The sequence below is a fragment of the Pleurodeles waltl genome, chromosome 7, assembly GCF_031143425.1.
Source record: "Pleurodeles waltl isolate 20211129_DDA chromosome 7, aPleWal1.hap1.20221129, whole genome shotgun sequence".
NCBI lineage: Eukaryota > Metazoa > Chordata > Amphibia > Caudata > Salamandridae > Pleurodeles > Pleurodeles waltl.
Genome location: NC_090446.1, coordinates 14,423,125 through 14,450,809, shown reverse-complemented (window position 1 = coordinate 14,450,809; position 27,685 = coordinate 14,423,125). Strand labels below are relative to the sequence as shown.

The 27,685-nt window shown below is 41.5% G+C and overlaps 1 protein-coding gene across 1 annotated transcript; it reads right to left on the bottom strand.

The window, feature by feature from the left end:
- Positions 1–696: 696 nt before the first annotated feature.
- LOC138246724 (olfactory receptor 1E16-like) lies at positions 697–27,473 on the bottom strand. Its single transcript, XM_069201493.1, has 3 exons — positions 27,387–27,473; positions 4,092–4,253; positions 697–1,650 (listed from the first exon to the last, which is right to left on the bottom strand). The coding sequence occupies exons 1-3, from the start codon at positions 27,471–27,473 to the stop codon at positions 697–699; spliced, it is 1,203 nt and encodes a 400-aa protein (XP_069057594.1).
- Between the last annotated feature and the right edge of the window lie 212 nt (positions 27,474–27,685).

The window sequence follows — 27,685 nt, the reverse complement described above, 5'->3', positions numbered from 1 at the left end:
GTTTCGATTAATGGAAAGCTGCAGAGCAAGTTCTAAATAGGTGAAGGGTGATCATATGTAAAGTAAAAACAACTATGGCAAAACCAGTTCGCGGAACAGGTTTTCCAATAAAAAATGTATGTACAAGGAACTTTTTCTCATTTGAAGAAACCAGTGTGGTCATAAAATGGGTGAATATGTTTAAATATATTGTCTCTATTAAAATTGTCTATGAATATAAGCATCCACTGACTGCTTACACAATAAATCATTTGAACACACAGACTATTAATTTACTTACTTTTGCGAAAGGTGCAGTGAACTTTCAACACCGCATTTCACCCAGATGTCTAACATGCTGAAAATATCCACATGTTATGATATATTTAAATAAAACATAAGTTGCATGCTCTTGTTAGTGTCTTGACATTCTGATTAAAACGTGTTATTAGGCTGTAGATGAGTCAATCCATTCATCAGAAATATTTTTTTTTTATTTTGAAAACTTAAAAATTCAAAAACTCCTCTTTTTCAGTACACACCAGGGATCCACAGATGAAAAGGACTCCTCGATTTCATCACACCCAGGAAACTGAAGCCTTGGTCTTTTATCTTCATCATACAATGAAAAGAGCTTAGCTAAATGATGAAAAAATAAAATATCATAATTTAGCTAAGCTCTTTAGAAAATGGTTCATCAATTGTATTCTTTGTCGATCAACACAACTTTTTATGTGCCAACGTTTTTAGGGCTTTCTTCACCTCCTTGTTCCTCAAGGTGTAAATTAAAGGGTTGGACAATGGAATAAAAGTGGTATATAGCAGAGAAAATAACTTGTCTTGGTATTGTGGATTAGATGTGGTAGGTTGCAAATAGGTGCAATTGACGGTCCCGTAAAATATAACAACAACAGCGAGGTGGGATGCGCAGGTGGAGAATGTTCTCCATCTTCCGTCAGAAGAGCGGATCTTCGTGATGGTGGAGATGATACATGTGTATGACATCAGAGTTAGAAGAAAAGGGATAACTCCTAGGATCATAGTTTCTACATAGATGACAATTTCCACTATCCATATGTCTCCACACAATAGCTTTACAAGGGCTTTAAGATCACAAAAGAAATGATCAATTATATTAGAATTACAAAATGAGAGCCTGCATACTGAGACTACTGGTGGTAAAGTGTCCATAAAACCAACTGACCAAGAAATAGCCGCTAGCAGGACACAGACCTTCTTGTTCATTATCGATGAGTATCTCAGCGGGTTGCAGATTGCAACATAGCGGTCGTAAGCCATGGCTGTGAGTAGGTAAACTTCAGTGCTTGTGAGTGATGTAGCAAAATACAACTGGGACATGCAACCATTGTAGGAGATATGTCTGCGTTGCCCCACAAAGATGGATAGCAATTTTGGTGAAGTGACTGAGGTGAAAGAGATGTCGAGCAGCGACAAGTTCATCAAGAAGAAATACATGGGTGACTGTAGGTGCGGATCCACATATATTACTGACACAATGGCCAGGTTTGTAAGCAGAGTACTTATGTAAACTAGTAAAATCATGACAAACAAAAATCTATGATATTGTATAAGACTTGCGAAGCCAAAGAAAATGAATTCAGTCACCCTTGTTCGGTTCTCTTGCCATTTATAATCAATTTCCATCAGTTTCTGAACAAAGAAAGAGACAAACAGTAATTGTTGAATTTATTAAATAAATTACATTGTGCTTCTCTGTGCTTTCATGTATCATCATTAATATTGTGAGGTCATAACCACAGGATCTGGGATGCAACTTACGGTTTGCAACTTACGGTTTGCATGGCAGTTGTGGAAGTTATGCATTGCAGTCCTAACCATTGGTTGCCAATTTCAGTGTTTTTTCTATTTTAATTCTTACACATGATTTCCTTTAACTGTGTTTTTGCAGTCAATTTCTCAGGCATTTTAAAACATACTTTGGGGTGTTATGAACGATTCTAATCCTAGCTACACTTGCTCCTGTAAATTTTGTTTTAATATTTTTTATTATTATGTACCATGTGCAGCAGTTCTCAGCACACAGCCCTCCATGGGAGGCCATCCTCAACTGCGCACAGCTTTTGGATAAGAAATAGTGTTCCCAGGGAACGTGTTGCATAATTTCAACATTTTGCCACATAATTTAGATAATCTTGCTGCATAATTTTGTAGGCACTAACAGTTTAAGATGCACCAGCACTTTCTCCGACTTAGGGCTCACTTTTGGTGCCCCAGGGTCTTGGACGCCTCATATCACTCAGAGTAAGTGTAAGGTGTCTCGGGCAATGCGCTCACTATGTACCCTACCCCAGCCACCTGGAGGGGGGCACCATAGCCCTTTGCTGCATCTTTATAGAACTCAATGTACTCCTATCACCACGTATGGAGCTGGGATATGGGTAACACTAATTGCAATGCTATTCAGATTGCAGAAAACAGGTTTTGTAGCAAGGTGCTGTAGGTCTCTATATCATCTTCTCATGTGATCTGCCACGAAGAACTGGGCTTACCCTATGTAAAAGGCCACATTAGAGCACGCCCTGCAGGAATGTGGTTAGCAGTATGGAGAAATGCAGAGGCCACTTTAACAAGGGATATCATCAGGGATTGTCTTGAGTATGATGGGGGTCACCAATTCCCATGGTTAGCCGGTGTGGAGTCTCTCTTTCGAAAGATTGGTTTACAACATATCTTCACAGACCCTCAAAAATAATTCAAATGTAAACAAAACATTTGTGAAGCAAACCATTTAATTTTCAGAACTATGAGAGATCTAATGAATATGGGGGAAGTCAACTACGGCAACTTATCTCAATATGGTTGCAGCAAGCCCGTCTACTAACTGTTTACTTACAGCTAGGGGGCGCTAGGAACAGAGTTTGCTGTTTCGGTTTAGGGCCTGCACACTAAAGTACTTTTTATGATCTCCGCTGGGCTTCCACATGAACCCTGATGCGTCCCCCTGCCCTTGTGATTGGACCTCAGATGAGATCATGCAGCACTTTGCACTTTTTTGTAAATTTTCGCAGAGATATGCAAACATCTTTTTATTTCCGCTCATCAAAAAACACAATATTAGGTATCTCAGAGCAGCTTTCAGTTTCTTGTTACAATTGCCTGTTGCTGAAACAAGCCTACATGTAGGCTCTTATCTCAGAGCCACTGTTTGGGCTCATTGTACTATCCTTTATGAGTAAGATGACTATTTAAAAAATGTAGTGACTATTTGTCTTATGTTGGCGTTTATTTTGTGTGTGATAACTTGTGTTTTATCTCGTATTTTAGATGTTTTAAAGGCTTTTAATGTGATTTTCCTTTTATGGATATTTGATTATCTAACTAAAGATGTTCTGACTGACTTTAACTGACTGGCATAGTAAAAACATTTTACACAGGGTCTCTTCAATGTGATTTTACTTAACACAACAAATGTAATGCCTTGTTTCTCTGTTCTGGTTAAACACCTTTTGAAAACAAATACACATGAAAAACAGTAATACATAAATCATGAAGGCAGATTGACAGAGTGTAGTTTGCCATTTATTACAATTGTTGAGGAATGGAGGTGCATCCTGGCCCACTTGAGGCTTCAGCTTTTGTGAATAACAGCCACTTCCCTCACTCAGCAATGGCACTAAATAGCTAGGCTCAGCCAAAATACAGGTCAGCAATATTGTAAATTTTAATCTGAGGACCAGTGGCTAGCTATTCAAGAAACAAAAGGTAATGAAGGTTGTCAAAAATATGCATAAATACATACAGACTTTATGTGTGTCATTGGTATTATTTAAATTTGGATTAATGTCTTAAAATGTTGAAGCCCCTTTAAAACTCATTTTTCATGGTTTATATTTTTTGTTGCATTTATTTCATAATCTTGGACAGCATTCTTGATAAGGTCACTTTTGATTAGTTTTGAATACATTCCAGATAGCTGAAGATTTTCTGTCAGACCATTTTATTTGGCTCAACAATTCCGCTCCTTACCTCATTTCCCCAGGTGTGTGAAGCCAGCTACTGAGGGCGCAGGTAGCACTTTAGCAATCCAAGAACACTGCACACCTTTGTTGCCGTCAGTACCATTTGCTCACCTTGCACATGTGTATGGCTGTTTTCCTGGTCCCATAGTTCACTCTGTGATATGATTCAAGCTGCAGTTTACTGATGAGGCTCCTCAATGCTGAAGCCAGTCTCAGGTTGCTTGTGTTCCTGTTTAGCAAGGATGTGATCTGGCAGTTCAGACTGGATTGTTTCTATTGGAGAAGGATCAAGTTTGATTTAGATATGGTTGTTCAATGTCTATGTTTGCCCAGTGGTGAAAAAAAGCAATTGATTAGAATGAGGTCCAGAGTTAACAGCTTTTGCTGAGGTTAATTTAAGCATTCTCTTTTCCATCTTTTAGATTTTTCGCACTGAAATGCCCTAGGTGTGAGAGGTATGTCCAGACAAGGATTCTGCAGCTTACTCCACCATACGTGTCAAGCTTCACCTCTCTCAAGAGGTCTGACAAGGCTAAAGTGATATGGGGTTGCTTGTGCTCTCTTCTCTGGGGACATGACTGGGCAGTTGCGACTGGACAGTTTCTACTGATTTGCCTTTTTGGTACTGACTGTTTATAATAGAGTGATGCAGAGTGAATGAGAATGCAGCCCAACCTTGTTTTCTGTGGCTGTGATTAATTCAGGCATTCCACCCATCAATCTTATTTTTCTTGCAGTTTTCCACTACAAAAGCCCACTTGAGGAATGCGGCTGCTTGGAGAGCAATATAGACACAAATGAGATAGACCGGTACAACTGCGCTACTGAGGTTGACTAGGGCACACCAAGAGACCCAAGCTAGCACAGAGCAATCTGAATGCCTAAACGTAGAGTTTCAGACAAATTGATTCCACCGGGGAAGTGAGATGTTCTGCAGGACAAATCTGAAGAGATGTGGAAGATCATTCTTTCATGGGGTGTGTTAAAGAACATTGCCTTGCAGATAGATATGCATGGACTTTTTATCTGCACTATCTGCCAATCCAGCTCCCGACCCATGCAAGCACACATAAGTCAAGTTTTGAATCGACCTGTGCCCTCATACGTCCAGGCCACATTATCAAGATATCCTTGTGAAATGAATGTACAGTCTGAATGTGAATCATTTATGAATTCGTTTATGAATCTTCTATCACACCCACCTCAAACTAAGGCACTGATGTACAGTCCGGTGAACACCTACTTTGTCATAAATGTGGCAGATATCCTTTTCACTTTAGTACAAGTAACAGTAGTGGTCAAGAACCTCTGGTGTGCCTTCAGTACTTGTATACCCAATGTTGAACAGCATGGACATTACAGAATTCCTTAATAGTCTTTGCCCTTTTTTGTTGTTTCATTACAGATCACTAAAAATAATTTTGTTTGTAGTTTTATTCAGTTCTGTCAGTTCCCAGATCATCCTACCTGGGATAACGTGCCCAGCAGTTTCTTTCTTGCCTCACAAGCTCAGATTGATTGTGGGGCACTCATAGGTTTATTTTCCCAGGTTCACATTGAAAGGATGTTGTGGTAAAGTCCTGCAAATGTTTCAGTGGTCAGATTGAGCTCAGACGTTGCATGCATTTTGTTTGAGCACGTTATGTGGAAGTGCCTTTCAAATTAAAAAGGATAGTGAGTGAGTAGCACTGGGAGCAACGTAGCTTTTGCAGAGACGCACATCACTAGTGCTTCTTCCCTTGCTGCATGTCTGTTTCTTCAAGTACTTCTTTTACAGACTTTGTAACACTATTCAGTACTGGTTTCTTTGTTGGCTTCATTTTCCTACCTGAACAGTAGTGTACACTCTCTCAAAACTCAAAATCAACACATAAAATTTGCTCCTCCACCCTGTGTGTGTCACAAGAAGATACTATAAGGTACACACCTTGTCAATTCACCAGGTGCCCAGAGACTTGCACACACAGTGAGAATACACAGTCACATATAAACACTTTGTTAGACCCTGGGGTCTGATAATTTCTGTCAGTGCCCGTCTCTGGGCTCTACCCAATGAGCCCCTATGCACAAATTGGAGTTGTCATGAAGGATTCACTTACGATTTGACAAAAGCCCTGGTGTAAACTAGCAAATTCTTTAATGCTATATGTAACTGTATTTAATTTTATTGTGACTAATTTCTGATACTGTGCAGCCTACTTGTACACAAACGTATACCATCCTCAGTTTGCAACCATGTAATAAATATTTAACAATTCATTAGAACAAGAATTTAAATTACCGTATTACAGTGCACATTCTCTCACATCGCTACTTTCAAAATTGACTTGAAGTGACCTTCAGAAAGAAACATTGACAAAGTTATTAATTTTGGAATGTTTGTATCTGTCCAGACTTTCTCAGTATCCTGGGATAGCCAGTTTTAACTAAGGAATCTCTCTTGGTAATACTTCTGCTTACTGCTGGTGTCCTGGACCGGAGACATCCTTTTCATTCAATGTAACCAAGTTACTCCCTTTATGTGCTTGACTAATGAAGAGTAGCCTGTCACTCAGTCATGACTTATGGCTTCATTATGAGGCTGGCAGTCCTAGGACCGCCAGGACCGCAGTGGCGGTCGAACTGCCGCAGCTGTGGTGTTCTGACTCCCACATTAGAAGATAGGCAAGTGGACATGCCTACAGACCACCCTCCCGCCAGGACCAAAGATCTGACGACGGTCTTGGTTGTAGTCAGCCACGTTGACGCTGAACTCAGCACCGCTGTGCTGATTATAACCTTGTTCTCTTCCAGCTTTCCATGGCAGTTTCCCCACCATGAGAAAGGCTGGCAGAGAACAAGTGCAGAGGGTTAAGGAGTGACCCCTGCACAGCCCATAGAAAGGGGTCTGCCTGCCCAGCATCCTTGAAAATATTATGAGCCGGGACCAATGCTGCTGCACCTTTCCCACTGGGATGACGGGTGGGAACCTTGATTCGTGACTGTCAACCCAGTGGGAAAGTCATAATAGGCCCGGTAAGAAGACCTACATGTCCATGGTGGTCTTCTCACCATGGGGCTGGTGGGCCCACAGTCGGCCCGTCAGCCTCGTAATGAGGCCCTTACTCCAGAAGGTGGTAGAATGGTAACAGTCTGTGTGACACAAGTAGTTATACCCTACACACATTTTTCAGTCAGACCTATGGATGTAAAGCTAAAGCTAAAATTGTGTAGCCTAGTTAAAGGGATGGTACAATGGTCTTGTATTTGCTGTTTTCAGTCTGTTACTACTTGAGGGAGCCTGTTATGTCCCTTCTTCATGGAAACATGCTATAGTTAAACCTTCATTGAAGAAACCTTTGGCCAATCTACTCTTGGCAGAAAATTATAGACCCATCACTCTACTCCCCTTAGCAAGCAAAGTGCTTGAGAAACATGTTAATAAGCATCTTTCAAGATTTTTTAGAAACACATGCAGCCTTACACCCTACTCAAACAAGCTTTAGACCAGGCAGTAGCACCAAAACCACCCTGCTTGAAGTGACAGAGAAACTGATGTCGATTCTTGACCAGGGAGGCTCGGCAGCCATGAAAATGTTGGATCTCAGTGCAGCATTTGATACCGTTTCACATTCTATCCTCATGCAAAGGATGGAGAAAGCTGGTATACCAGGGTTTGCTTTGAGCTGGCTGTCAGCCTTCTTGGAAAATAGGAGCTTCTATGTTTGCAAAGAAATGATCTTCTCAACCCCTTACCCTATAAATTGTAGCATTCCTCAGTGCTACTCCCTAAGCCCCACACTTTTTAACTTATATGTCCTCACCTTGGCATAGATAGTGCATGACCACGATCTCACATTTATGCTAATGACAGGCATTTGATTTTAGCTCTCAGAAACAGGACAGGCATCCCCACAATTAAACTTATGTCTAAAACAGGTCACAGACTGGATGTCTGAAAGCTATCTAGAACTCAGTGGTGAACAAAGAGAGATACTGCTAATTGGCAACAACCACTCCTGGTGGAAAAAACAGCTTGAACGATTATCTTGGAGAGTTTCCACAAAGATCGCATGCAGTGAAAAGCTTAGGCTTCTGGATAGATTATACGTTGACGATGGAACAACAGGCTTAGAAACTGGCAGGGACTTGCTTTGGCATGGTGAGAGCTCTCAGAAGAGTCATACAGTGGCTCGCACTTTCGTCATCGAGAGTAGTCGCACAGGAACTCATCAACTCTCTGCTCAACTATGGAAACTCTCTTTTCCTAGGTAGTCCGAAATATGTCATAAAAATACTGCAGGTTGTTCAGAATGCCACAGCACAAACTCTTCATAAACTTCCAAAATACCATTCAAACTGCCCCGGCCTTGGCTGCCCTGCATTGGCTTTCGGTGCAGAAAGTAATTGTTTTATAGCATTATGCATGGCTCATCAAGCTATACATTTCAGAGGCCCAATTCTTATCCATTAACTCATCACCACTAAAATTCCCTAACAGGTATTTTTGTTCTGAGAATTTAAAACTGTTGACTATACCCAGGGTCAACGGAGTGAGATGCAGGGGACTCTCCTTCACATATCTGGAGAAATCAGAAACAATCTTCAGAAAACTCCTGAAGTTGCATCTCTTCTAATCCTAGCCCATGTCACTATCTTAAGAACATATAGCTAACCAGCAGGTGTGTTGGTCTCTAGCACTGGGAGGCCCGATATGCGGTATATCAAAACTCCTGAATAGAATAGAATAGAATAGAATAGAATAGTATAGAATAAATTGTTGGGGTGTACAGAATGGACTTCTCCCATAGGAAAAATGATGTTTCATGGAGAAAGTGAAAAAAATGTCTATCTGCACTGGGACTTCATTGCCAATGTTCCAAACAGGGGAAGAAGACCCTGTGGGTGATGCCCCAAGACATCAAACTACAACAAACACACAAAGGATGATAGGAGTAATGCTACTAACTAGTATAACCATTGGCAATTTCTCAGGGCAGCATTCCAACACATTGTTTTTTTACCCAGAATGCCTCCTCAGATATGACCCAGGCGTATGCAAATCAACCTTGGTCCTGCTCTAATAGGAACAGTCCAGCCTGAACTGCCAAGCCAAGTCCTCTCTAAACTGCAACACAAGCAAACCGAGACAAATTTCAGCCATATACCAGAAGTACACCTTGAAACCTGTACCCAATATAGCTTCCCTGGTGTACTTCTGGAGATTTTTGGGAACAGAAATTGCTGAAAAAGTACACTCAAGTGGAGATGTAAATCTCTGCTCATAGTTCTGTTGTATTTTTGTGAATAAGGCCCGCATAGTTCTATGTGTTAGGTATAAACTTTGGAACAGTAAAGTAGAGTGATTTGGATGTGGAATATGTACTACGAAGTGAAAGGAGCAAACAAAAAATCAAGAGAGGCTCAGGGAGGAACAGGCAAATAAAGTGAATACAGAAAAAAGCCTACAAAATGATAAATTGTTGTCTACAAAAGTTACACCCACATCTAAGCAGTTGCAACTATATCTCAAACAGGCTCAAATCTACTCCAGCCAAGTTTTGGCGTAAGTGACACACCACAGATGCCAGTCCCTGGTGCTTTAACCCCTTTGCTGCCAGGCCTTTTCCCCCTCAGGTGGCGGGCCTTTTTTTGGCTATTTGCAGCAGTTTGTGCTTAGACCCTCATAATCTTTGTCCACATAAGCTACCCGCGCCAAATTTGCATCCTTCTTTTCCAACATCCTAGGGATTCTAGAGGTACCCAGAATTTGTAGGTTTCCCTGGAGGAGACCAAGAAATTAGCCAAAATACAGCTAATTTTTGTTTTGTTTTTTTAAGTGCGAAAAAGGGCTGCAGAAGAAGATTTGTGTTTTTTTCCCTGAAAATGGCATCAGAAAAGAGTTTGCAGTGCTACAATCACCATCTTCCCAGCTTTCAGCAACAGGCAGACTTGAATTAGAAATCCACGTTTTTGAACACAATTTTGGCATCTTACTGGGACATATCCCCTTTTTACAATTTTTCTCGCTTTCAGCCTCCTTCCAGTTAGTGACAGAAATGGGTGTGAAAACAATGCTGGACCCCAGACAGCTAAACATTTCGTAAAAGTAGATGAAATTCTGAATTCCGCAAGGGGTTATTTGTGTCGATCCTACAAAGTTTTCCTATGGAAAATAACAGCTGAAAACAAATATTGAAATTGAGGTAAAAAAACAGCAATGTCTCTCCACATTTTACTCTGTAACTTTTTCCTGCGATGTCAGATTTTCAAAAGCAATATTACATTACGTCTAATGGACTCTTCTGGTTGCAGGGATATATAGGGCTTGTAGGTTTATCAAGAACCTTAGGTACCCAGAGCCAATAAAAGAGCTGCACCTTGCAATGGGTTTCAATTGTATACCGGGTATACAGCAATTCATTTGCTGAAATATAAAGAGTGAAAAATAGGTATCAAGAAAACCTTTGTATTTCCAAAATGGGCACAAGATAAGGTGTTGAGAAGCAGTGGTTATTTGCACATCTCTGAATTCTGGGCCCCCATACTAGTATGTGAATTACAGGGCATTTCTCAAATAGACGTCGTTTTTACACACTGCCTTACATTTGGAAGGAAAACATGTAGAGAAACACAAGGGGCAATAACACTTGTTCTGCTATTCTGTGTTCCCCCAAGTCTCCCGATAAAAATGGTACCTCACTTGCGTGGGTAGGCCTAATTCCTGATACAGTAAATGAACATGGACACATCACATTTTTACCATTCAAATCCGACGTGTTGTTTGGAAAGTACCTAGTTGTGCATTTTGGCCTCTAGCCCAGCCGGCACCTACGGAAACCTACCAAACCTGTGCATTTTTTAAAACTATATACCTAGGGGAATCCAGGATGGGGTGACCTGTGGGGCTCTTACCAGGTTCTGTTACCCAGAATCCTTTGTAAACCTCAAAATGTGGCAAACAAAACACTTTTTCCTCACATTTGGGTAATAGAAAGTTCTGAAATCTGAGAGGAGCCACAAATTTCCTTCCACCCAGAATTCCTCCAAGTCTCCCGATAACAATGGTACCTCACTTGTGTAGGTAGGCCTAGTGCCAGTGACAGGGAATGCCCCAAAACACAACAGGACAAATACAGTTTCCCAAAAAAAACTGACCTGTTTTTTGCAAAGTGTTTATCTGTGGATTTTGGCTTCTAGCTCAGCTCGCACCTTAGAAAACCTAGCAAACCTATACATTATTTAAACCTAGACACCTAGGGGAATTCAGAATGGGGTACCTTGTGGGACTCTCAGCAGGTTCCCAGAATCCTTTGCAAACCTCAAAATGTGACAAAAAAACACTTTTTCCTGACATTCGGCGATAGAAAGTTTTGGAATCTGAGAGGAGCCACAAATTTCCTTCCACCCAGCATTCCCTCAAGTCTCTCGATAAAAATGGTACCTCACTTGTGTGGGTAGGCCTAGTGCCTATGACAGGAATAGCCCCAAAACGCAAAATGGACACATCACATTTTTACATTGACAACTGGCGTGTTTTTGGGAAAGTGCCTAGCTGTGTATTTTGGGCTCTAGCTCAGCTGGCACCTAGGAAAACCTACCAAACCTATGCATTTTTTAAAACTAGACACCTAAGGGAACCCAAGATGGGGTAACTTGTGGCGCTCTCACCAGGTTCTGTTTACCGTGAATCCTTTGCATACCTCAAAATTTGGCAAGTTTCCTACCACCCAACGGTCCCCTGAGTCTCCCGGGAAAATGATACCTCACTTGTGTCAGTGGGCCAAATGCTTGTGACAGGGAAGAGCCAAAAACATGTCAAAACGAGGGGGTCCATAAAGGCAGTTTGAAAAAAAATGTTTTTAGGCTGACATGTGGGACAGAATTTTTATCGGTATAGATGCAACAATGCTGGGTGGTAGGAATTTTGTGGATTCTAGCAGATTCCAGAATGTTCCATCACAAAAATGTTGGAAAAATGAGTGATTTCAAGCAAAGTTGGAGGTTTGGAGGGCACTGTGGGTAAGAAAAAGGTGCAGGTGCATCCGAAGCACACCATCTGGACTCACCCAGATTTTTAGTTTTCAGATGTGTCTAGGTCTCATAGATTTTTCTACGTGGCAGAGCCCCAAAGTCCAAAAAGTGCAGCCCTCACCATTCCAAGTGGAACAATTTGGAGAGTTTGACAAGCTCTCATGGCCCAAATGTAAAACCAGAACCCAAAATAATCAAATGTCCTCTTGCTTGCCATGGGATAAGATTTTTTAGTGTGCGGGAGGAGTGCTGAAGGACTGTAATCCCCTTCATTTTGGGTGGGGGTATAACCATGCCCATACTGGTTGGTAGCCACCACCCCACTTTTTTTTTTTTAATTCCCTGGCATCTTGTAGGTTTTCTGCCCCCCCGGGCAGTGGATCGAGGGTAATTGCCCCATCTGCCTACCGGTGGGCAGAACAAGTTTGTTCCCATTTATTTTGGGTGGGGGTATGGCCATACCCCACTCTCTTTTTTTGAAAAAAAATGTTCTCTGGTCTCTGATGGGCTTTCTGCCCCCTTGGAGACAGAAACAGACAACAGTAATGTGCCCCCATGGGGGGGGGACCCTTGTCCAAGGGGCTGCCCCCCCAACAAAACACACACATCAATCACTAAAAGAAATGTGCCCCACAGGGGAATCGACCCTTGCCTAAGGGGTCGCTCCCCATCTGTAAAAATGAAAATAAATAAAAAATCTCTGGTACCTAGTGGTTTCTACCCCCCTTGAGGCAGATCGGCCTACTTAAAATATACTGATCTGCCACCAAAGTGGGTGGAAATGGCCTAAAATAAATGTGCCCCCCAGGTGAGCGACCCTTGCTTAAGGGGTCTCTCTCCTTGCCTGAAATTGGCACAAAAATATATCCCTGGTGTCTAGTGGTTTTTGTCCCCCTTGGAGGCAGATTGGCCTCAATCAATCTAGCAATCAGGGAGTTTGTAGAGTGCAATACTCACCCATGAGTGTCTCAAGGCGCTGACGTAACTTGGGGTTGTTTCGCATCTGTAAAAAAACATTTAAAAAAATCCCTTGTGCCTAGTGGTTTCTGCTCCCCTTGAGGGGTCTAATTAAATTAGGCTGATCTTCCCCCAAGGGGGGCATAAGCGGCCTAAAAACAATTTCCCCCCCCAAGGGAGCAATCCATCCTAGGGGTCGTTCCCCACGTATAAACAATAAAAAAAAAAAAATGAAAAAGAATCCCTGGTGTCTAGAGGTTTCTGCCCTCCCTGGGGGCAGATCGGCCTAATTACAATCTTTCGAGCGACCTTTGCTCAAGGGGTCACTCCCCTTATAAGTAAATACAAAAAAAAAAAAACTCCCTGGTGTCTAGTGGGCATTTCTGCAGCCCGATCGCTTCATGATTGGGCTGCAGAAATGCTCAAAGAGACTTGGAGGGAAAGGCCTTTCCTTTCCTTTCCTTTCCTTTCATGCCTCTGTCTGCCCTCACCCCCTGATCGTAAGAGAAATGCTTTGCATTTCTCTTCTGATCACAATGGGAGGCGACCTCTGATGAGGTCAGTGCACGATCGTGCACGATTGTGAAGCATTGATTACTACGAGGTACTGCTGCAACTCATCCATAACAATGTATTTATGACTGTAGTGATGGAATTAATAATGAGGTAAGTTACAATGCCTTATATTTCCAACATAGTTTATGTTTTAAAGTTTGGTATGGGTAGTTGGGGTATGAGGCTAGTGAGGGGTATTTCATTTTCAATGATGGGTTGGGAAATAGGGACAGTAAGATGATTTCAGGTTTCAAGGATGTGTAGGATATCAGGACAAGATTTAAATATACGAGATTATAAGATCCCATCAAATCATAGTTTTTTTAAGAAAGACCCTTTCAGAAAGTGAATACATTGTTGAAATGTATTGGTCTATGACCAACCACCTGCTGTGCACGGCCAAAGACCGTGCTCATCGTGGGGTTGGCTGTAGATGCAGGGGTTTGGACGTAGGACCTCACCACAGACCAGGTCCTTTTTGCACCCCCCTGCTGCGGACGGTCAAAGGTCATGCCCAGGGTGTGGTTTGCAGCCTTTGGATGGTTGGCCACAGGACCTGGCGCCAAGACTGCGCGCAGCGCAGAGTTTGTTGCCTGTCTGGGGGTGGCCAGGTTCTATGGCCAACACCCCTCTGCTTACAGCCCTTGGCATGAGCAGCGTAGGGTTGGCTACCTACGAGGGGGTTGGATGCAAGGCCTGGCTGCATGGCGGGGGCATAAGTTATAGTAACCTTAGGGCATTGTTTATACTTACCAGCATTAACTACAATTGGTGAATTTCAGTAGTTTTGAACTCTCAAAATGACATTCTCCCTTAACTATACCGATATTTGAACCTTTGTTTTTTTATATATCACTTATATTTATATATATTGAAAAAAACTAAGGTTAAAGTGATATTATAGTTAGGTGAAAATGTCAGTGAAAATGTAATGTTTTAAACTAAAAAAAACACCAGTTATTGTTAACTGAAGTAGCTGTAACTCTCACCCTCACCATGCATAGTGTCATAAATGATCTCATTTCAGGTTTCATCATTTATGTTTTCAATTATGTCATGAATGTTGTACTACGCGAGGTCAAAAGCAGTGTATAAGCAGTGTATGGCAAGGGTCCAAGAAATAGTTTCTTCAGTTGAGTATAACTGGTGAATTGTTGAGGTTTTTTTGAATGTAAAGTAATATGTTATGTTTTTCTCAGTGAATTTCTGACTTTTGTTTTATGTTAAGTAACAATATAAAGGCTATCATAATAAGTAAAAAAAAGACCTGCAGTCTTTGTCAAAGGGTCTGAAGCCCAAAGCCAGCACATCAACATATAAAAAGCCGCAGGAGACCTCTTGTAGTGTTTATTGACTTTGTCTTTGACACTGTGGAAGGCTGTGGTACATATTCAGTGTGCACACAATGCTACACCTGTTCCGGACACAGCTTTCCCGCTGATTGCCTCCAGTCCTAAGGTAATACCTTTAGAGAAGATGGACTGGTGTGCCCTAAGTTGGGGTTTGTTCATGTCTCCCTTTAATCATTTTTCATATAGCCAACTGGTACTTGACACCCCAATAAAATGCCAATATTGCCTTGGCATCTTGGTACAGTGTTTACTGTTCTCATGGACTGCTGATTTCACATTAGACATGGAACTATAGGCACTGGATATCAAATATGCATCAACAAATATCAAATATTTTTTTGATTCATTTCTGTTTATCTATTCCTTATTTCAAGTGATTTATATCTATTAGGAAACCTGATGCTTAGGAAATCAATTAGTCCTGCTACATTGAGTTTAGGAATCACCATCATTTAATCTTTCACTCTAGAGCGGTAGGAGAATCCACTTGCCCCACTCACTCCTAATCCATAACAGATACTAACAAAAAATGGGGCCGAAATATCATTCACTATATGTATATCTTTGATGCCTACTGCGCTATCCACCTTCTTTAAGGGGTATTTCCTTTATGGATGGAAAAGCCTCACCCACTTAATCGGGTCAATAGGCCCAATTTACAAGTCAACATACTCATTCCCTCATACTAGGTTTTCACTTGTGGAAAATATTGACAACCGGGGGACACATAAATAGATCCCACAGTCTGAGCTCTGCTCTGTTCCTCTTCTGCTGCAAGGCGTTGTGGAGTCAGACATCAACTACCGTTGTCTTATATGCCATTGTGTGCATGTGTGTGTGTGTACATGTGAAGCTATGATGCATCTTCAATTGTGTGTCGTCTAGTATTAGATTTTAGATGTTGTGTTTTATAACATTTATTAACAATGTACATATTTGTAATTTTGTTAGAGAACACACCTGATATCTTTACATTTTTATAATATGTTTTTTATAAGTGTCTGAAATGTATACAATTAACTAGCCATTTTAAAAACATTTTTACTTTGGATTTGGTTTTACTATTTTTAATTGTTTGGTTTGTCTGAGTTTGTGTATTGTATACAATTGTATTACCTTTTGTCTGCTGCCACTGATTTCCATGTGATTCCCTTCCAGTATATGTGAGTAGCCATGTGTGGTGTGTGCCTCAGTCCAAGGCGTGGCTGTAGTACATTTGAGCATGTCCGGGTATAGTACTACTGAAATAGTTGTGGGTGTAACCTTAGTGAATTGAAACTGGCATACCCTTTTGTTGTTTTTGCATTGGTATTCCCCCACCAAGTATCCATCCTTAATTTTCTATTCTTCCTACCCCTATGTAGTAAATATTTCTCATTTTCTAACCACTCTTCCTTGCAACCCCTCTTGTCAGACCAAAATCTTAATATTATGTGTGAGATTTATGCACTCTCAGCAGAGAACTATGCACATCATAAATAAGACAGATGTAGCTGTAGTTACATTAGGCCCATAGCTATGCAACTTAGACTTAAAGTTTGTGAAGATAGACTAGAGAAATACTGAGACACATTCTTGTAAAGACCTTTCTGAATCAGGCCATATGGCTGTAGGATTCATCAACCATGCCAATAGTGATAAGTAAATAATAAGAGGCAGATTTAATACAAATTAACAAAACACAGTGCAGCAAGGCCAATTGCTGCACTGCGTGCCATGAGTGGGAGAGAGAAAATGAACACCATATATACAAAACTACGGCACTCCTCAGCTTTTTCCCAGTGCTGGCACACTTGCTGCTGCCTGCAACCAACAAAGGCAATCTTGCGCCATTCGGAAAGGGTGCCAGCTTTATGGGCTGAATTGTTTCTTTGAGGCAAAGCATACCTTCCTGCACAAAAAAGCCTAAGCAGCATCTTCCTCTTTGTATGTGTGCTGCAGAATGTGCCACACAGAGAAAGAGGAAGTAATGAGGAGAAATAAACGTCTATATGTTTGGCATACTAATTTCACACAATTCCAGCTTTACAAACCTCAGCAAATCTGGAATTGTGTGAAATTCTTGGGTGGATGCACAGGAGCACCAATGCTCCACCCATGGAGCACCTACCAAGGGGGAAATGTGACACAAGGCAGTGCAAGCTGCTGCATTGCGTTCCATTTCTTTACAAAGCCATGCATGGCCATGCAAATCCAGCCTTCCGTGGCTTTGTTAATCACAAATAAGCCTTTGCATTGCACTACATTACGTTGCAGGACTCAAGGGTGACACAAAGGGTTAGGAGAGGTGGATGAGCCAACAAATTAACAGGAAGAGCCAAACAAGAGCCCAGCCCAGGGTTTCGCTCGGATCTTAGTTGGTATTTATAATGTGCAGCAGGCGACGATTAATACAAAATATACTCTCCAATCAGTGCATTCTTTTCAACATTAATATTATTCTGACCGGTGAAGTCCTCAGCACAAACTAATTGCTGAAATAACTATTACCACTGCTAAGCTGGGTGTAAACATTAGTGCCTTCCACTCTTAGTAAGAAATACTATAAACAAACATATGGAAACTATCATGCAATCAAAAATATGAGAATATACATATTATTCAATTTAAGTGAGTATATCACCTGGTCAAACCAACATATTGCACATGTACTTCTGCCTTTGCTACAGGTAAGATTTCAGTCTTTTAACTGAGTGAATGTTTTTATGTCTATAGAAACAGCAATTGATCAACATGCCTTTTCTTTATAAGTGTACTGTTCTAAATGTGCACACAATGCCCGAAAGCCACTCTATAAGCCATGTAAAGAGTTCCTCTAATTTGAAAAGTTATGACTTTATTTTTTAAAATACGTCTTCCCTTGGGTGCTTTTGACAACCGCATGAAAAGGTAACAGGCTTTCATCTTTGATCTTTACATTTAAAGCAATACATTCTCTTCTCTTATCTTGGCTTCCATCTTCTCTAGCGTGCTGCCTTCATGTTCTCTTAGCAAGCTGAAGGCTGTACCTGGACCCGCAAGGAGAGGATTGGAGGTTTAAGGCAGTTTGATAAAGAGTCAATGTTTCCTTTATTACTTATTGACAGAGGAGGCATGACTTGCATTAAGTCTTGTACTTTCAATTATCTCACAGTCAACATTTCCCGATCCCTCCAGAAAAGTGAACCTGTGACTTAAGGCATGTGTGAGTAATGGTGTCCGTGAGTATCAAAATGTGTGTTTTGGGACCTTATTTCTCAGAACAAAACACAGACTTTTTACCTTGATCTACAATTTGCATACTTTGTTTTCTTATGTTATAAAACACACTACAATTCTTGCAAACTTTGGTTTGTGCACATGCAATGATATTTGTGTTTTGACCACTGACGACACTTTGCACTTAGCCTAGCCTCACACGGTCACATTAGTGACCACCGGCTTCATTTTGCCTATTAACTTTATTTTAGCATTAGCCACTGCCACGTTAGAAGCTGCAAGTAGTTTTCAACGTTGTCATGTTTTTATTCTGTTTTCGTGTTCTTTTCTCACCAAGGGTTTAGGATGATAAAAATGTACTAAGACTGAAGGGAACAGACTTGTTTTGAAGGGGGACCTTGGGATTGTAGCCAAGTCCTGGCGTGTTCTCTTCAAAGCTGGCCTTAAGTAACCAGCATTTTTTTAATAATAAACTTCTGCAGAGAGAGGGAGGTTCTAGAATTTTCCTCTCTTATTTGTTCAAAGTATAAGAGGCCAAGACCAGATGGACCAGGGACCGAGAGTGATTCAGATCTCAGACATGCCCAGGATGCTGGGGTGTGTCATCCTTCCCATGAGGATAATTGATCTCTCTCTCTCTCTCCTCGATCGATTCTGGAATCTGGCGATCTGATACTGATAGGAGTGAGATGATGCAGATGTGCTTGTGCCTCAAGGCATACTTTTTAATTCTTTTTATCTGCTTTGCATTGTGATATATGTATATCATAATGCAAAGCAGATAGTAGGGAGATGATGCAGATGTGCTGTGCCTCTTGGCATACTTTTTAATTCTTGTTATCTGCTTTGCATATACTATGTATATTGCAGTGGAGAATAATTTGTACATGTTTTCATTTCATTGCTGTGACCATTTTAAACGTGTATGTTCAGCATGCTAATCTCCTTTACGAACCTTGCGAAGTGAATCAATAAATGTCTTCTTTACAGTAAGAAGCACATTCCAGACAGTTGTCAGTGCATGAGTGTTTCAGCTCGGTCATTAGCGAAGCAAAACAGCACATTGAAGTAAACAGGAAAATATCATTTAGTTTTTTCTAAAACTATATATTTGTGAATACAACTTGTGGAGCACACATTGAACAGAGAAACCATCATATACATGTGTACAACGTTTAGCTATTCATCACCAAGAATGTTAACAAATATACAATATACATAATGAATTTTAAAAGATGAAAATGTAAACAATGAAAACTGAAAAAATAATCACAGCTAGTACTTAAAATGTAGCAGTTAAAATCCATCATGTATTAGTACCTCAAAGTTGCATATTTACATGTACAATCATAACCTTTCTTCTCTATACCATCCTTGGGTACTAAGCCAAAATGTGACTGACATAATTAAGGAGATAAATACAAGTATCCACATGTGTGCACGGACACTGAGAAAACCTGATTACACAAACAGCCCTATGGACAAAAAAAGAATCGGTGGAGATTTACATCTTTGCCTGGGTGAGAAAATACTTCTTTTTTCATAGTCGTCCCCATTTGTTGTGGATTGATAGTGCTGGTAATGCACCAATGAAATAGAGAAGTTAAAGTTCGCCTACAGACTTTAGCACATGTTGTGCCATCCACTCGGCTGACAAAGACAACATGGCTTTAGGGCTGCATGTGTAGCCTGACTCCTGCAGCTTTTAAACATGTATGTATATATGTCTTCTTTTAGATCCCTCAAGTAAGCCTCGTAGCCCTCAAGGTAGGGTGTCTAATATTTAAAAGTGGTATATCCAAAATGTGTTGCCATGTTCCTGATGTGTCCTAAACTGCAAACGTTATTTTCACCTTTAGGAGCTGTAGCTGTCCAATGAGACAAAAAAGTTGAGAATAAAATCATAACTCTGTTGTGTTTGATTTTGTTTGGTTTGACCTGTTTGTTAGATATCAAATTCAGTGATGAAATCAGATATTTAATAAATAGTTATGAAAAGATAGGTTTTTGACTGCCAGAACCTTTAGTAGGTTAATTAGATTTAGTGTGTCAGCAGCTAGTCTGTTGTGCTTCACCTTATTGAGGTTTAAAAACTGTTCCCAGACAGGAAACAATGGCTTAAGTATTTTGGCAGGAAGACCCGGATGTGAGGTATGTGACATACACCATTCAGGCAGGGAAGTTGGAGAAGGTCCAGGTACTTCATTACATGAAAAGCACTACGGTGAGACATGCCCATTCATAGTTAAGTGTAAAGGAGGATCTGGGGAAAAGAAGCCTTTGTTTCCTGGGCTCACTGTAGTCAGCTTGGCACCAGCCAAGTGGAAGGGGGCACGGGTCCTAGAACCAGTTTGGTGTAACTGAAGGGAGGCGACTACTCATTTCCCATTCACACCCATGGCTGGCACCTCAGCCTCCTCCAGGGGGAAAATGCCTGTACAATCTTGGATTTTACTTGGAAAAGTGCACTGTGGGATAGTTTACAGCAAAGCAAACCAGATTAGGGAGTGTCCAGAAGTCACCCCATGCACAGGCAAAAAAATCCTACAAACATAGCATCTCACCCACAGCTCATCAGAACGCTTTCTTGACCTGGTGATGAAGAGAAGAAGACGTGACTTGCTGCTTAAGGTCTATATAGAGACTGGAAGTGCTAGACCGGTCCAACTTGTACCAAGGAGACTAAGAAGTGAACTCCAAGGGTCAATCGGTTGGCCTGTGAGGCTGTGGGGCACAATAAGCTTCAAGAGCTCTCTTTTTAGAGGCACCCAGCTGACCAGTAGCAATGAGAGATGGACTGGACCCTGCTGGGAATCTGTACCAGAGTGAGCCCTGGCCCCTAAGGGCTGTCCCAGAGATCCTGGGAGCTGTGGAACCCTGAAATGTTGGGACTTTTTTTGATTTTCAAGACATCCGGAGCATCAGCAGGACTTCACGGCAAAGGTGTCTGATTTTCAAAGGACTTTGTTGGGTACATCTTCAGGTCTGCCTCGTGGTGGATTTTGATCTAAATGAAAAAAACTAAGTCCAAAGATAGAAATCTTGACAGGGCAAATGTGCCCTGTTCTGAGCTTTTCCTGATTAAACCAGCTTCTGCAGGACCTCATCCAAAAGTTATCTGGCTTGGAGAGAATTTACTTGGATACAGCCTTGAACCTTGCCCGCAGGATGATAATGACTTCCATTTCAGAGACTAGGTCAGAAGGCAAAATATTTCACTGGGTGGCCTCCTTGGTGTATCCAACAAGTGCTCTATTGCCATCAGCCTGACATAGCACCTCAGTCCCTGTGAACCATGAGCAGTGGCTACTAATTAGTGCTTGACTTCTTCTTAGTGCTTTTGCCTTAAAACTTTAAACATTCACATCTCTGTTTCCCCTCATTAGATTTTTGTCATTGGGGTGTCATTTTCTCTATTCTTATAAAGTGTTTGTGTGCTTTTTATATTGTTGTGTTTTGACTTTTTAACTCCTTGGTTACTGTTAAACAATTTACGCATTAGGATTGTCTACTCTGTGCCACAGCAAACAGGGGGATGAGCCCGGGTTTGAAATATTGAAACTGTGTTTACCTGACAAGTTTGTGATCTCATTCCTTGTAGTGGACATACATCCATCCCCATTAATAATCCACTCTCTTACAGCTTCAGTGCACTTTTATGTTTTTTCCAATATACAAACTTTCATAGAAGTATGCCCAAACTACCTGTATGAGTAAATGAAGGTTATTTAAGAATCAGATCTTTAATCTCTGGGATACATGTCTTGCCAGTCCATGCAGTTGTAGTATTCATTACGTATATAAATGCATACCCGCCCATGCTCCGAGACACATGCACACAGATTTAATAAATTATATAATTTATAACCCCACCGGAGAAGGCACATCACCAATGATATAATCAATGAACTCACTGAATCTTCAAAGTACAGCTCTTTCTTTCTCCAGTTTGCTAGCAGTCAACATAAAACTCAAGAGCAGCATTGAATGATAGAGCATATTTGTTGAAAGTTGTACTTCAGTCTTTCGATCATAAATAATGTATTATGAGACTACGCTTGCTAATGAGTATAATTGTAACCATCTTTACTATTGGTTCATCAGGTACGACTGGTAACATCACATATCACATTAAAAGTGACATAAGGGTGCCTTCACTGAAGCATGTATGTGCTGATAGTTGTCAAAAAAGAAATGTTTCTGCTTTCAATTCCTTGGTAGAAGATGTTTAACAGAACATAATCCGAGATTAATGCACATTTTCCAGTTTCAAAGCAATTTATCTCCTATCAATGCAGCTTGAACTTCCCATCACGAGATGTTTCTTTCACAAAACGCAATATGCTTGCTAAGACCTAGGCGTAATGCAAGGAAAAAGATTTGTAAGACCTAATGCAGTTGTGCAAGAATGTCTTCTGGGTCTTAGGTTAATGATATTGTGGGCTGTATGGATTTGTAAAAAGTAACCTTATTCCTTGATTAAATGGAACAGATTGTAGTGTAGCCATTTTTAATATAGCTTCATGCACGTTAGTTTAACATACTAGGCCAATGTGCACTTTGCCCTAGATACATTTTATTCAGCCTCGCACTGTTATTTTACAATAACCAGTTTTACGGTCTTGTTTTTATTTCCTCCTATCACACTGTTTAGTTTAGTTCAGCACTGTGTTCTCAAACAATGCATTCTTGATCGCCCTGTGCTTCAGTCAAGGCTACAGTCTGGTACATTGCCGGTAAACGTGGTAGAAGTTTAGCCTCTAGTATTCATAGAAAATACACATCCTTACATAGGGACATTTTTTTAGAACATCTGCGTGTTAGTTATAAAAACACTTTCTAGTCCTAATACACGCCAGGGGGAGATTCTGACCAGGAACCTACAACTAGATGCTGACTGCCCCGTTGCAGATGCTGATGCAGATTACAGGCCTTTGCTCAGGTATGAGGGTTGATGTCCTCCCGGGGGAACCTGAAAGGCAGGCTTCGAGCTTCACATGCTGTGCTCAGAATATAACTTAGAGAGAACGTAGTCTAGTTGCACTATGATAGCCTTATTCTTGTGCTTCACTCTCATCGTTACTATTTCAATCCTACTGTGTTGTGTAGTTCTGGTTATTGCAGCTCACGCTTTGCTATCTAAAATGCAGTTGTTTTATTAAACCAATCTTTAAAACTTAAACTGCCTTTGTCATTTCTATATGAGACCATACAGTGTATGAGAGAACCGGTTATGACGGGAGTGACCACGACTTCCCTGGGAAGTACTAAAGATGTCATGCGCTCGGCTGCCCAATTGTCTCTTCCCTTTGGGAGAGATGAGGCACTGCTAGTTAGCCGGAACAAAACCCGGATTTAGGGTGACAAGGTTCCTTCACCGTGGGTCGGACTTAGTCCCCCACACTGCGAACGATCTTGCCGCCCAAAATCCAGTAGTCTCATTAGGATAATGAGAGCCTAGGCGACATGGCGCGGCCAACGTTTGGTCAGGCTCTCATTTTTGGGTCCACTGGTATATCTTGGTCTCATATAATATAATGACCCCTCAGTCCCGTATATGGAGACGTCCGTGGTACTGAGGATTTCCACCACCGCCGTATAGGTAACCCTATTTTACAGCAGGTGGTTATTCAAGCTTGAACCTTAAAAAGAAAAAGGACCCTGTTTTGGTGTGCCTTCTCTGAACGCTCAGTGCTTTTATAATGGCAAATCCCCAGGCTATACAAATAGCTCTTAATATGAGACAACCACTTACGACACATTTATTAGCACATGGACCTACAGCACAGGGAGGTCCAGTCACATTTGTGGTGGACGCTCACGCAGCTTATAGAACAGAGCTGTTCTGTTCTTGGGTCACATTTCCAGCAGTTTTTGGGAATACGAATACATTCCATACATATACAGTTGCAAATGCGCCTGGGCAGTACAGGGCGTACGCATACTTAGAGATACCTTTATCTTATCAAGAACATAATAATTGGCTTGATGGCGCCCTACCCCATACAATTTTACCAGTAAGGTTAGGTCCACTAAGTAATGAAGGTCCTACCTGGCCTTTATTGGCCACATATACACCTCATCCTGCAGTTGTGAACATGGCGGTAGCTGAGGTTCGACGCTTATATACTGAATTAACAGCAATATATAGACGATTAGTACAATTTGTGATGCAGACACTAAATACAAACCCAGCGCGTGCAGCTCCAGCACAACCACATGAAATAACACCAGGTATAAATCCAGTGACTGTACACTCTATTATGGGTAAGGTCCCAGCAAAACGAGAGGAGACTCCGTTTTGGTTGGCACAAAAAATGAATACGCTGGAGGCGGCATTTCCCCATACGGGACCTCAGGACAAACATAGAATATTAACTATGTGCTTACCCTTTGGGATGGTTCCCACAGTGGAACATTGTAATACATGGGGCACGGTATTTGCCGCGCTCTATACAACGGCACACAGTACACCAACACTAGCCAACTTACCGGAAGTGCTGAAACTAATTCAAGATGAATAAAGGGCTGCCCCGGCCTTAGATTTAGGAATGCAACTGATGGGCAATTTTGCCACGGTTTCTTCAATAATCCTAAGCAATCTTAAAGGGGGAGCAGTTGCACTTGCAGTGCGCATGCGTCTTCGTGACGTTCGGCAACAAGATCAGGAGCGGGAACTGCCTAAAATAATAGCAGAAACATATTCCAGTATCGGTCGAGATAGCATGGGGGCTAGACCAAAAAAAACTCAATTTCCGGGAAAAATTTATAAAGACAATACAAAACAGCAACCTGAGGGTAATAAGACGTGCTGGGAGAAAAAACAACAAACACCTAAAAAAGAAAGGGGAGAATCTCCACGTACGGAGACCCCGCAGAATAGGTATAATCTCAGAAATAGAGAGAATATAAAAACGCCTGATAGATATCAATATACTGATACACGCCAATCTTGTTCCTTTCAGGACTCATCGGAAAAGAGAAATGAGAGAGGTGGGTGATCAGAGCGGAGAACAGAGTACGTGAAACCGAGACAGGAATCACAACGCTCTTCGGAGGTTTCTGTCAAGAAAGAGGAGAAATCGGTACAACAAAAACAACAGTTTAAAAAGAAAAAAAGTGGCAGCAGTCTCAGTTAGACATGCTACTCAGGAAGAGGGTTCTCTTGAAGAACAAGAACTGGGCTCTAGCACTCCTAGACAGCGCGGCAGAGGTCACAATAATTAGCCGGAATCTTCTAGAGCATCTGGAGGTGAAAACAACTGATGACTTCATACAAGTAGAAACAGCAGACATGCGTCTCTCTGAACCCGATAGAGTGTATAGAGTGACTCTACAATTGGAACGAGACATTGAATGCACCATACACGCGATCTTTTGGGATCGTGTGGTTAAAATATATGACATTTTGTTGGCCGAACAAGATTGGCCGCCTGATTTTGTCCACACATGCCCAGCCGGGGAGGAGGTTATTAAACCTTCCTTCTCGTCACTTGTTCCAGAGGAACTCGCTGAGTCCTATTCTATAGAATGGGCTCTCGCACAGTCACCTGCGTTATATAGAAATCACGTAGGGTGGGACAGGGATTCTCCATACCATGTAATTCCCATTAAAGGTGAACCTCAGCCACAACCGCAGTATACCATGAAACATGAAGCAAGGGCACCGGTGAGAGAAATACTTACACAATTAGAATACCAGGGGGTGATCGAACCCTGTGTCTCACCGATGAATAATCCCTTATTCCCTGTAGGTAAACCGGACCATTCTAATAGAATAGTCTTAGAGTACAGACATTTGAACGGACATACACGTACATGTGCTAAACAAAATTCACCTAGCACTGCACTAATGAGCAACATTGCGCAGTAAAAGTATAAAACGACTTTGGATATCTCAAATGGATTCTTCTGCCAGAATATAGCACATGAAAACAGAGATTTAACAAGCTTTCGCGCACTAGGCTCCCAGGAAAAATTATTTTGTTCGCCTCAAGGGTATAAGAACAGCCCAGGACTGTTTGCAGCTCGTATGACTGCTATTTTACACGAGTTAGACCCTGAAGCGTTGTCATATGTGGATGATAAATATCTCACGGACGATGAGTTGCTACAACATTTAAGACGGGCAGCCCGCATTGTTGTAGGGTTTGCCAAAATTGGCTACAAATTTAATTTTAAAAAATCAACAATTGCCTTCCTCAGCGTCCTGTTCCTGGGATATGAGCTGTCGAATGAAGGAAAGAGCCTAGCGCCACAATTTTTAGAAAAGTGTGCACAGTTGCAACCACCAAATATGATTAAGAAACTCCAATCATTATTGGGCTTTCTACATTTTGGCAGAACATACATTCCTGATTATGCTACACGCATAAAACCTTTATATGAATTAATACGTCCTGATTTTTCAAGCAAATTCTGGACAATTGAACATACACATACTCTTCGGGAGTTACAAGCAGATATGCTAGCAGCGAAACATCTACACACACGGGACAATAAGACACATTTGGTCATCAGGGTGATAGCTAGGGCCATTGGGGTTACTTATGTCACATTTAATGAAGGTGAGACAGTCCCGTTTGCATACAAGTCACACTTGTATTCCGCTGCTGAACAACGATTTGCACCCACAGAGAAAATTCTCACTGCTGTACAGATGGCTGTTATTAAAGAGAGACCGCTTGCCCAGGGGAAACACATTATAGTCGTTTCTCCTATTCCAGCCCTTCAGGCTGTTACAAAAGCTAGCATCCCGAACGCAAAAGCACTCCACCCACGATGGATACAATGGGCTATGTCTTTAACAGCCACTGATGTAGACTACATTTTTGACCCAAAGTTACAAACTCAGGAATTTTTACAATATGAAGTTGAATATCTAGTTCCCGCTGACACGATATCAGGTAGCCATGTACACCGATGGCTCTGCGCAACCAGCAATTGGAACGAAACATCAACATTCTGCTGCATGTGCGGTTGTGAGTAGCTATATGGAGGGGGAGAAATTCTGTCCACAACAGACCTATAAACAGACTTTAGGAGATTGACCAGCACAATTGGCTGAGCTAAAAGCTCTACTAATGGCACTAGAATATAGAGATCCGACACAGTTCATGCTGATTCTTTGTGATTCGTATTATTGCGTCCAGTCCTTTAATGAATACCTGCATAACTGGCGCTTGAATGGGTTCAGATATTCGAAAGGCAACCCCATAAAACACAGTCTACTGTGGGGAAAGGTAGCAGACCTGAAAGAGATGCTACCCAAAGTCCATGTTGTGCATACACTTGGGCACCAGCGCGTTGGAATACATGTTGCTGGGAATACCTTGGCTGATGAAGCCTCAAAGTCGGCAGTGGCAGTTGCCACTGTAGCGGCAGTGACTCGTTCGATTTCCAAACCAGACACAGACATTATGGCTGCCATAAAAGCTACGGTTGATGGCACGCCTTATCCTAAAGGATTTCCTAACAAATACCAATACTTCATGGGAAGTATGCTGAAGGCTGAAGTTAAAATTCCAAGCGTAGGCGTATGCGACATCCCCAATAAAGATGTAAGGCCACAATTTGATTAAAGCAGCGCATGAGGGGGTGGCATCTGCACATGCTGGCGTGGCAGCTACA